This window comes from Calliopsis andreniformis, chromosome 12 (genome assembly GCF_051401765.1).
Source record: "Calliopsis andreniformis isolate RMS-2024a chromosome 12, iyCalAndr_principal, whole genome shotgun sequence".
In the NCBI taxonomy this organism is placed as follows: Eukaryota; Metazoa; Arthropoda; class Insecta; order Hymenoptera; family Andrenidae; genus Calliopsis; species Calliopsis andreniformis.
This window is the reverse complement of record NC_135073.1, coordinates 10,368,043-10,380,239: the sequence shown is the minus strand read 5'-3', so window position 1 is coordinate 10,380,239 and position 12,197 is coordinate 10,368,043. Positions and strand designations below refer to the sequence as shown.

The window sequence follows — 12,197 nt, the reverse complement described above, 5'->3', positions numbered from 1 at the left end:
TTATTCAGATAATCGTATTCTCTAAATTGCCGTCGATAGTTACCTTGTTACGTGAACATTTGGATTACTGTCGAAGGGGAACTACAGTTCTCTACTTAAAACCGATAACGCAAGACTTAAGTGCCATTAAACTTGCCCAATTCAAGCGTCAATTAGCGAGTTGCAGGAAGTAACAATACAGAGCCGTCGATAAGCGAGGCTTCCTCACCCTGACGATGAAAGCCATATGTCGATCGGAGTTTAGATAATGCTTTAACATAAAGTTCCTTCGCCAGCAACGTGCGTTCAGGTTAATGGCGACTTATCTTACCCGTCCTATCGTGGTAATGGTAATCATTTACCTTTAATATATCGTACGAGGTAATACTGAAACTAATCCTACTTGCCAGAGGCTTGAGAAGATAGCTTTAGTATTTTGTCGACGTTAAATCCCAAATATGAAACGGATCATTTAGAAGATTACATCAGAAATAACTGGACTTTAAGCTGTATTGAAATTCTAAACTTTGGACTTTCTGGAATTATATTTCTCTAAATTCTACTACTTCACATAATCAATTTTAACTCCTAGCTAGTATGAAGTCACAGTATTTATACTAGCTCAATATGGAAAATATCTAATATATAGATTGAAAACTTATGAAATTTCTACACGTTACAATTAGATATTATTTCACAATAGAGTCACACTTGTTCCATCATGTATTATTAATACTAACGCTATACTAGTTAAGGATTAAATTTTGTCAAACCTTGTGCAAGTAGAATCACCATTAAAGCTACTTAAACTTTCATGTCCCTAACATAATCGATTAAGGATCATTTCTTAACACATACCTGCAACGACTGCCGCCAGATGCACGTGCGATTTAGCTGCTTGTCCCCAGGGAGCAGTGGCGGATCAGAGGAGCTGCATCTTCCAGTGCCATTCGCCTCTGTTCTGCCGTACTGAGCCAGAGCGACAGAAATCGTCGTGCCAGGTGGACACTTGAGTGTCATCGATTCTTCGTCGCAGGCTGCTCGCTGGTAGGTCTTCAGGGTGCCTGATAACAAGGCTATCGTTTCAATACCACGATCATTGCCAAATAAAATCCAAGTAACATTCGAGACGAAGAAATAACATCGAGTGAAATTTAGGAGATTAGAAGAAGAACACAGTTACCAAAAAACAACGAAAACAGTAGAGACATAAAATCAGTATTCAATATAGATCAGTAAAATTAGTACGAACAGAGGCATAAAATCGAAGGAAGCGAAGCATTCACAGAAATGTTGTCCACAGAAGAACACAAAACCACATTCATTACAAACAAAATTATGAATAAAAATTTTCCCGGAGAAATCAAAAGGCGACCTCGAGTGAAGTGTTCAAGAAGAAAACGTCGATCGTCGAGTACGCAGCGTGCAAAATCCACGTGCATGCATTCGCGTAGGATTTTTTTAAAGGGAGCCACGGCAAAGAGGGTCGCAATAAAAGCGATCGAAAGGGAGGGCGGGAATGAAAGGGAGGTCAAAAGGGGTGCAAATTCACAGGGAAGACCGGAAGGAAGGAAACACGCGAGAGATCGATCGGTGACCCGTAACGGTGACGCCGCAACGGTGATCAGTTCCGAGGGATTCGCGGTAATTAACGAGTGGATCAATCGTGGGTCGGTCGAGGAACGATGTATCGATGACACCCGTGAAACCCCGTGTCGTTTCGTTTACACACGAGATACAGGACGGCCGAGCGGTGGCCCACATTTGCGGAATTCGAGTGGCACGTTTGCACGTGGAACCGCAGCGATGCGGCGTTTCGTTCGAAACAGACGAAACGACGATGGATGTCGGTAAGTACAGGGATGACGTTGCGAAATGCCGAGGGCAATCGGGGCGATTATTTGTTTCGAGGTTTGGGAGTGACGAGCGGAATTCAAATTGGAGAATTAGAATTATGGTGTGGGTTAATTAAAGGTTGCGACAGAATTTGTGAAATGATAATTGTTACCACGGGGTTAATGCGAAGGTTCAGAATGAAAATTAAAAGTATGAAATAGAAAATAGTAACGTTGACAGTTGCGGGGAATTGAAATTGAAGGAATTATGAAAAATAAATCATTGCACGGAATTGTAATAATTACGTGAAGATTGTTTGAAAATATGAAAGTAATAGTTGTTCCATTAACCACAGCGGAAAACAAAGAATAATGCAAAGAAGAAGTATATAGAACACGAAAACGCACAGAGGCAATAAGGAGAATAAATTTGTTAAATTAAACAAGAAATTAGAAAGACCAGATGAATGTTTGTTCCACAGAATTGAAAGAAATAGGTAACAAAACAAAGTATCAAACGCAGTTCATGAAAAAGGCATTAAAGGGTGCAGTGGTAATGCAATTAAGCCATTGGCCCAACAAGATGTCCAACGAAATAGTGCATCGGTGCCGTGGTTTGTTAGCAATACCAGGGTGGTTACCATCACCGTGATTTATTAACGTGTCATTGTTGTCACCGTCACCAGGGTGTACCAGACATTGTGGTCACCATCGTCGTGACGCAGTCGCGTTATCGTGGCCACCATCACCAGAGTTAATCAGCGTGTCGTTGATGCCATGTGGATTGTTAGGGTGTCGCCGTTGTGATCCGCCGCCATTGCCACCACCAACATCGTCGGAACAGCCAACGAGGGTAAGCGTGGTCCGAGGGGAGGACATGCAAAAAAGAAAGTGGAAGAGCTTTAGTTAGCGAGTGAAATGAACTCACGTATGAAGTGGAAACAGATACAATAAATTGCATGTGAAGCTCGCAGTGATTGAGTGAAATTGCTCTAGTCACAGTAAATCGTCTGTTACTAACGTGGAGTTTGTTGGAAACTCGGACTTTCTGCACGCATCGTTAACTGTCTGTATCGACTTCCTTTGTTTAACAAATAACCTAAAATACACAGTATCCTCCAATCAATGATATTTGTGAACAATTTTGTATGATATTAATCCCTCATTTTCACGAAAGCACCTTTCACAAGTGATGCTTACATTGGTTCCTCTAATATACGTGCTCGAATTTGGCGCGTCAAATACGAAGATAGGAACAGTATTGCCAGTGACGTCATACAGGAGAAGCATGGGGGTACCTGGGGCAATGTAGAAAAGACGACAGATATCCCCACTCTTCTACTCTATGATATCATTGGAAGACATTTTGTCCCGATATCTGGCACTATTAGATAGAAAACAGTGACGATCGGATGAAATTTTGAGACTGACAGATTTAAATACGAGTGTGAATAATTCGAATGTCCAGTACTGTTTTCTATGTTAATACAGGAAATTAGTGCTTGACAATACTTTACTTTTGTGTAATGTATACACTAACTATGATTAAATATGCACTATGGGTTGACTTGTCTTTATTTATGAGACGTGAAAGGAAAGTAGTATAAACCACAAATAGTCAGACGCATTTAAGCTACTTTTAATTATAATACTATAATGTAATACATAGTTTCAAATGAAGTATTATAATTACAACCATGGATCGCATTTACTGAATGTTAAAAGCAGTCTCAGTACTTCTGTCTATATCTCAAAAACGAAAACGAATATACCCTTAGTGTATACTTAATGTATATCGTTTTACCCCAATCAATTTTATCGATTGAAATCTGAAACACCCTATATAACTTCTTCCAATTCAGTTAATAAAGTAGTAACTGCATAAGGTTAAGGTTTAAAGGATCTTCGTTTTTAACGCATGAATTCACAGATTGCACCTCTAGGGGAATTTATAGCCATAATTTAATGTTGATAATAGTGAAACGACCAGATCGAACGCTTCAGAGATTCCAAATTCACTCGAAAACTTAGGAGGCGTTAATAACGTCACTCTTAATTGAGAGCACGAGGAGACAGAGCCAACAGGAAATTTGCTGATCGCCAGACGGATCGGTCTCGAACCACATGAAAGGCGGAAGAAGGGCGCGGAATTTCCAGGGTTTTCGGGCACGCTGGACGATCAGCTCGATGGATCGGGGCCGAAGTAGCGAAGCCGATAATTCACCCAACCAGACAAGTGCTCTTCGAGGAACATCTGCCCAGGCCGAGGTTCGCTTCTACTACCTTGCACTCCCGCGAAACATTGGCAAAGCTGTGGTGTAACGTATCTACGAGCTGAGTATCCTTCGTTTCCCTATTCTCGAAGCTATAACTTTATTTATGCGAGAGAAGATTAAATTTGACTATTGGACTCGAATTAACTTCTTCTCGAAATAAATCACAGAACCGGCGCAATCGGCATCTCATCTCGAAGGCTAATTATGTTCCACTGTATTTTCTACAATCTCGACGTGAAACATTCGTAGATGGAGAATTTATGCGCGGTAGTTATTTATTTTATGTTACTGCGGTTTCTCAGCTGTGAAAGTGATGGTATTAAATAAGGTAATTAGATGGAGTTAAGTTTTAATGTACTGTCAATACTTTAATGCTAAATTTACAGATAAATATTATTCTATTAGTCCAGTAAAATGTATATTCAAAGGCTATGTATCAATATTCATTCACAAAGAAACTACTACAAAGCGAAATTTTCTTTTCAAAGAGAAATATTTTTACAAACAAATGGAAAACCACTGTCCAGGTAGACCTCCATTTTCCGTGAAAACAAATTCGAAAACCACGTCCTTTAAGTGGTAACTAAATAAAGCCACCCATACAAATTGTTTTTCTAAATTAAATTAAGAGTCGAAAGTCAAAAAGCCATGTGCCACATTTTCATCATAGGTTTTCCATTTTCCTGGAAAAGTCATCGAATTGGAATACTTCTCACCGTTTATTCAACACTATCAGAACAAAACAGTAACGCGGATCGATGACACAAGACTCCCATCACCTCGTTACACTTTTTCTTTTCCTTTTTCATCGTGATTCATGAAACACGCAACCTCCGCTCTGAGACCAGCGACGCGTAATTACGCAGAGGCTCGATCATACATCCCGAAAGCTCGTGACAGAGCTTTTTTGTCCTGACGCTCGTGAACATTTCAATCCTTCCCAAGCTTCGCCTCGAGTTTCAACGACGCTGTAACGCCTTTATGAGGCCATTTCTCAAACTTGTAATATCGTGCCGCTCGTTCTTCCGTCTCATTAACTCCACACGCTCTTTACAAGTGTGCCGCAGCGGGGATCGAGCGCGGCGAAGATACGTGGAGCACATTCATGGGGAGCAAAACGTAGAAGACGAGTGGCTCGGCGAAATTACCCTTTCTGGCGATTCTTCGACCGCCCCAGCGTCCGTGATTCTTCTTCCTGAAGTCGCTTCAGGAAGGGGGATCACGAATTTTTCACCTGACTGACGTGAAATGTGACTTTACGGTTCACTACGAAAATTAATTTTGCATTGTGTACGATCAATTTCGAGAGGATGCTGATTTGAGTTACCGCGATTTCGTAAATATGTATAGATTGTTCAGATAAATGCATAACAAGGAGTTTTCATGAATTCAGTGTATCGTGATATTGTTTGGATATAAATTCTCTATGAAAAGGAAATTTATACTCCTCTGTGTGAATGCTGGTATAAATCGTAAAGTTCAGATAGAATTTCTGATGAACGTGTATATTGCTTATAGTACTGTTAAAAGTAAATGTTTTAAATGTAATGCATATGGACAGCTTCACGTGTAATAAATTTGTGGAAGCAACGGAGCGCAAGAGAACAAGTGGTAACGGTCTGCCATAGCCAGACGCAAGTGTTATTCAATAAAAGTCGAAATTTAGGAGTTCCTTAAATTTTCAAACCAAAAGGAAAATGTTCTCCTTTAAAAAAGTCTTTTTTTAGTCTTTAAAAAAGCTCATTTTCTTCCCTGAGCACTTTTCGTAAATTAATTTTATCTTATAAATTTTGGTTCTCTCGTATATTTCTTTTATTATTGTTACGAGTTGCTACAGCAATGTATGATAAAATGGAATGCAGTCAGTATGAAAGTTTCATATGTTTGATATTCTGCATAATTTGATCTGCTACAGCAAAATTCCTATTAAATTTCGAGTCATATTGTTTTCGTATTACAAGTTTCAGGTGTTCGTATTTGTGATTTCGATTAGCCGTTTGCATAAACAGTATACTTCGTGTCTGATAAAGTTGCAAATTCATATGTATGTGCGTAGCAAATTTTCATGTCAAGCCCCGAACCTCATCACAGAAAGGCAAACAAATATGCTTCACGTTCAAATGCAAATTCGTATATTAGGAATTCCTAAATTTATCTCTATACACACTCGACCACTCAAGCTTGCTTTTCTTGCTCGGAGGGAAATTATTAATATAATGAACGGCATGATTTGTATAATAAACAATTGCACAAATTCCATAGTAGTAAAATTTACCGTCAAACTAAAGACTGTACATGAATACAAATAAACATAGAGGTATTGGGAATTCTATTCAATGAAAGTTTGCAATTTGGTTGACTGTATATTTCTCAAAAACTTTGTTTAAAAAATTATACCATATCTCCTTTTTTGTAATTATTAATTCATTTCTTCTTAAATATATTAATAATTTTTATTATATCTTTATGAAATATAAAACAATATCAAGTGCCTCGAATTCATGGAAAAGATCGATTCTGCAACAGAATATTGTGTTACGAAGGAAACCAATAACCCATTGTACGGTATTGCGATGTAAGATTATGTTTGCCAGGAAAAAGGGAGGAAAGGAATAGTCCTCCAAAAATGGTCACTATCTTACATCCCTTGTATGGGGTCCAGCTGGTTTATAGAATAAATTTGGGTAATTCAAAAAACAGAAAAAATGGGAAAAAGTGACATGGTACGAACTTATGCATCGACACAGTGTCACAGAAAATCTGTGAGATTCTGAGACCCCACGTCAGAAAGGGTCAATACAGTTTTACTATTCTAACCATTCGATAGCACACGTTGCTCACGCTCAACCTAGCTTCGTGCCCACAAAATCTACAACCATCGTGATATACTCCCTCGCTGATTCATCTAAATTCTGAAAAGCTCTAAGACGAGAGCCATTACTTTCAAACAGAAATATCTTACATTGTACAAGGATTGCAACGAGAGCAACAATCTCGTTGCAGCTTCGTAAGGCTTCGATGGCCTCGATGCACCGACGATGCAACCTGTATCACGTATGCGAACGCGAGGATCGAACCACTACGCGATGCCAATCCTCTCTATCGCCAGTCAGATCACGTATTCGCGTTAAGGCAGCCAGCAGAGTGTTCATCATGTTGTCGCGATAATTCGACCACGAACTTCGCGCCATTGCAACCTTCCACGCAGCTACTCTTGCAGAAATTGATAAGATGTGTATGGAGTCGCGTTCCTATGTATGACACGCGTGGCGCAGAAGATATCTGTGTGCATTTTGAGAGGACTTCATTTGGAAAATACTGGAATTTAGGGAAGAATGTATGTGCATTGGGATAATAGAGAGATCATTGGTATTAGAAGGGAATTTAGAGTTCAGGGTAATGGCGAGTACGAGTCCTTTTCAGGCAGTAAGGACTTATAGAAGTTGTAATTAAATAGTCAATGTACAGGGTGTCTACGCTGAAGTAGATTACCTGAATATCTCCTCTCCTCTCAACATCTCCTACTGTATTTATTACAAAGTAGTTGATATAGAAATTGCACTACCTTAAAAGTTCTTGGTTTAAGTTTCATATGAGACTTTGCTATTAGGCATTAAAGGAATGACTTATTTTCTTCGCCTAAATTTATAGATAATCACGTATCTACATATTCAACCTTTTAAGAATCGAATTTTTTTGGTCCTATGACAAAAATGATTTTTTCTATCACCTAGTAATAACAGAAGTCTAAAGAAACTTCGTATGAAATTTGATTACTCGTGTTTAGTCGTCACTACTGTGGTACTGATGTTACGTATACGGAATTCTAATTAATATAAATACATGTAGTTATTACTTAGCTTCCGCGAGTTAAAATACAATATTGTGTATACATAATTCCAAACATGGAACGATTAACAAACTGTAAAACGTAGTTTGAAATATGTTACTCAGCAAATGAGGAACTCCCTGATTAAATTCGAAACCTAGAATTCATTCGTATATGTCGTGTCATATTCCTAGATTTATCTTAGCTATATAGATATGTAAAATGTCTCATAGGTGTTCCTACATTGTTACTTAATTCAGCCAGCTTTCACACCCTCAGTGTAAGAATTTCAATACGTTCAGCTCCAAGAGATCCAGAAAATCAACTTCCAAATAATCACACTCCACACCCTCGTAAAATACTACAGAAAGAGTTTAAATCTTTGCCTTTGAACACAAGCTGCCGTGGAGAGCGTACCATGTATTTCTGTTCTCGCCCCCTCGTAAACCTGCCCCCGAAAGATGTAAATACGTAGGCGGTACATTTATCGCAAGTGTGTTTTCCAAGTGACCCTGCGATTTTGAACCCCTCCTCTCTACCGTAGTTGGCCTCCTATTTTAGCTGTGTCCTGTCCACGCTGGGGTACGAGGTTATAAGTCAGGGTGAATTTTCTGCTCGTGTGTCAAGGGGTGGAAACAGGATTGCGCAAGTGAACGTCCGTTTGCATGTGTACTTGTGAGCAGCCAGTTTTTATTGGACCAAGTATGAGACATCTAGTACAAAATAACTAGCCGATAAAGTATGTACTTTGGAGAAGCAGCACGAAATTTGTGAGAAAAAAGTTTATTAAGATTTCTAGGGTGCTAACATTTAGGCATAAGAATCTCTTCAAGATATTGAGAAAATTCTTATTAAAGTTATGCTGTACACCAAACTACTTCTAACTCGAAGTATAGTTTTAACAATAATCGCTATATTATTTAAATATATGATAAATTGAATACAATTATTTTTGTTTTTTGAAATTCCATATTTGACTAAGTTTATTAATTTAGATTTTCGTTTAGGAAATTATTCCAAAGGTTTGGTCCGTGGTGCATATTTAATTCGATTTTGTATTTCAAAATTTAAGACATGCTGTAATTTCAACAGGTTATTTAAGGAAAATGTGTACCAGCTGTATCTTTCACAGAATCAAATCAACGATGAATGGAGGAAGAGATAAATTGAATTTCTCTTGACGCAAGTTTAATGGCCGTCCAGCACTACTGCTCACTTATCAGGGAATAGGAATTTACTTCCATCTTGTAAAACGAACACTTTAGTGTCGCTGTCGATCTTCACGGTATACACGGAATATAAAATTTTATATTTATTTTTAATATGAAGAAATAGCAATAATTCTTTAGATGAGAAAGAAGATATTGTAACAAAGGTAATAGCTTTTTCAAAACTTCAGCATTATTAATTCTTTAAAATATTAAAACACGTTTTCTTCTCCTGAACACCAACGTTCAATATTCATTAAATTTAAAATATTAAAGACAATGTCAAATTTTTGTTAATGTAAAACAGTTTATTAATCTCTCAAATTATCACCAAAAAATACTTTTAAAATTACATGTACAAAATACTGTATCCAATTATTGATTTGTGCCCTGCCTGACCACATACGGGTATGTTCCACTTACTCTCGTATGTTCCTTACTTCATAAACTGTGTCTGATTATATAACGAGTTGTTCCACTTGCGCCACTATATTTTTTACTTCACAAAACGTGTCTGACCACAAACCGACTTGACCCACTAACTTGGGCATGTTTCTTTTCCTTTACGAAACGCGTCTGACTATTTACTGCTTTGTCCACTTATTCTTATGCATTTCTTTACTTCACAAACATGTCTGAACGCACACTGACTTATTCTACTTGCTCTCGCATATTTCTTTTGCTTTACAAAATGTATCTGACTATATACTGCCTTGTCTACTTATTCTCATGCATTTCTTTATTTCAACAAACGTGTCTGCCATATACTGGCTTGTTTCACTTGCTCTCGTATATCTCTCTTGTTTCACAAACTCCTATCTAGATTCTATATGTAACGACTAATCCCAGTTTCCTACATCTCATCATGCATATAATTTATAACATTCATGACGTTTCTCAAGAAATCTTCTTCAGAAAAGATCTTAGTATTCAAGCAAAGGAACAGATATTAAAAATGGCAGAGGCAACACAGTTGAAACGTAGCCTAACGAATCGAAGGTCGTCTATGCAACGATGCACTTTGCTGTCAATGTATTGAGACAGGTTAATGAATGGAATCCCAGCTAAATTTCGGCATTTGATTTCGTCACAGTGGATGCAGGTCAAAAGCTAACGAGAAATTTCCTTCGTGTTGGTTGCTATCAATCAAACGACAGGACAAATTTATCCCAAGTTAATTTGTCCAGCGATTAAGCCAAGCTTTATGGGATACTCGAAACGAAGGCTCACCGACGGATTAGTGTAGCATCCCTTCGATCGTGGCGATGTCGGACTCTGGAGTAACTGTCTACGAGCACAGTGGCCATGTAGAAGCCATCTAACGAGCTGCATGGAGATCAAAAAATTACCAGAGATATTGGAACACGAAATATCAGCTCTTTGGGGCGGTAATTATCGAAATAAATGAAAAATCTTTGCAGTTTAAGGAACAGTTCTGAAAACAAGATTTTGCCTTGGTGTAAGTGCAATTGCTTATAATTATTTCGAACCAGTTATGCAGGATAATATTAACCTTTATTGGAAAGTGCAGTGAAATATGCAATTTCGATATTATACAAATTATAACGAAAAATTTCGTCATAAAACTGAAAATGGTCAATTCTAATTAAAACCAGAGATTTCAGATGTCATTAATTTTACACAGATCGAACTTAATTATATACATTCCCATAGTGCAGTGAAAAAACAGTCGCTTTCATGAAACTCGTACTTCAGAAATGAATTTCCATCAAGCGACGCTGTTAATTGTAAACGAAAATTCGAGGCGTGTTACCTGTCGTTGGATTTTACATGTCATTTTTAGTAATAGACTTAATTAAAATTGTTGACAATACTGAAACGCGTTATGTGTAAAATGATTTTTCACGACACATATCCAATTCAAAATCATTTTTACGTGCATGCTTGTTTGCGAGCGTACACTATTTGTTTGAAAGTCATAACGAGCGAATTTCAATATTACGTTAACACACAGAATTTATATACGTCGCTGAATCGATTTAAATTATTACTTAGAACATTATTTAAAGCAAAATGTGTATTACATATTTCTAAAAAAATGAATTGCATTATTTTATCGTGTCAACTTATATATTGTTTTCTAGATTCTTTTCATTGAAGTTACGAAAGGAATACATTTTTCTTTTATTCTCAATGTTTTATTTATTCACAAAGAAATTATTGACCGCAACTACTTTATGTTGCCAAATATTATAACGTAATACTTTTTTTATTGGCCTCAGTTTGTATGTAAATGCGATACGAATTCAAATTTAGCGGATCATTGTCGTCGAACTTTGGTGGCGTTGTTTCTGTTTCACAGCGGAATACGATCAATTCTGTTACAACGGAAACCGGAAGAAGGTATCATTCGACCTGCTTGCATGGCAGCCCCAGCAAACTTCTTCAAGTTTGGCTGGTCTTTCTGTCGGAACAACTGAAATCTGGAAGCAATGCCAACTTTTTAGAACTCGAGGAGCAAATTCAGTCTCCTCAATCCCTTCCCTTCTTTGCTATTGTTTCATGGATTCCAAAATCTAGTTAAAAATTCACCCCCAAAGCGAAGGGAAACAGAAAATTTTCGAAGACATACTCGATTTTACATGTATGCAATTATTCCTTATTATGCAAAAGTGCATACAAACATCAGCGGTATATAAAAATAAAAAAACAAAACAATAATATTTCATATTCACTGAATTTTTTTGTATCTTGCAATATTATTGATACCTTCTATTTTCATTCCCAGGCTTTATTGCTTAATGTTCAAAATATTTGAAATATAGGAAATATATAGAATCTTTGTGAGCACATGTTTGAAATTTTACATATTCGTGGAATTAAGATCGCTAGAATCATACTTTTGTAAGCTATGTAACTAGTATTTGTCTGAAGAGCACGATATTACAAGAAGGGGATTTATTCAGCACTTCGTTCATATTAAATCCTGCGGATTGGAGTTGAGAGTGCGGTGGAAAACGTCTTCAAGTGGAACTTTCCGCGTCTCGTTCTTGGATAGGGCTGAAACCGTGCAGTGTAACGAGCTAGAACGGAAGTTAACTTTTCTATT

The 12,197-nt window shown here is 37.5% G+C and overlaps 1 protein-coding gene across 1 annotated transcript in view; it reads right to left on the bottom strand.

Moving 5' to 3' along the window:
* The window catches only part of LOC143185865 (uncharacterized), a 264,291-nt gene that overhangs the window by 99,181 nt on the left and 152,913 nt on the right, over positions 1 to 12,197 (bottom strand). The window contains exon 2 of the mRNA XM_076389155.1: positions 838 to 1,055. Coding sequence (XP_076245270.1) covers positions 838 to 1,055 — 218 coding nt within the window. The remainder of the gene's footprint in view (positions 1 to 837; positions 1,056 to 12,197) is intronic.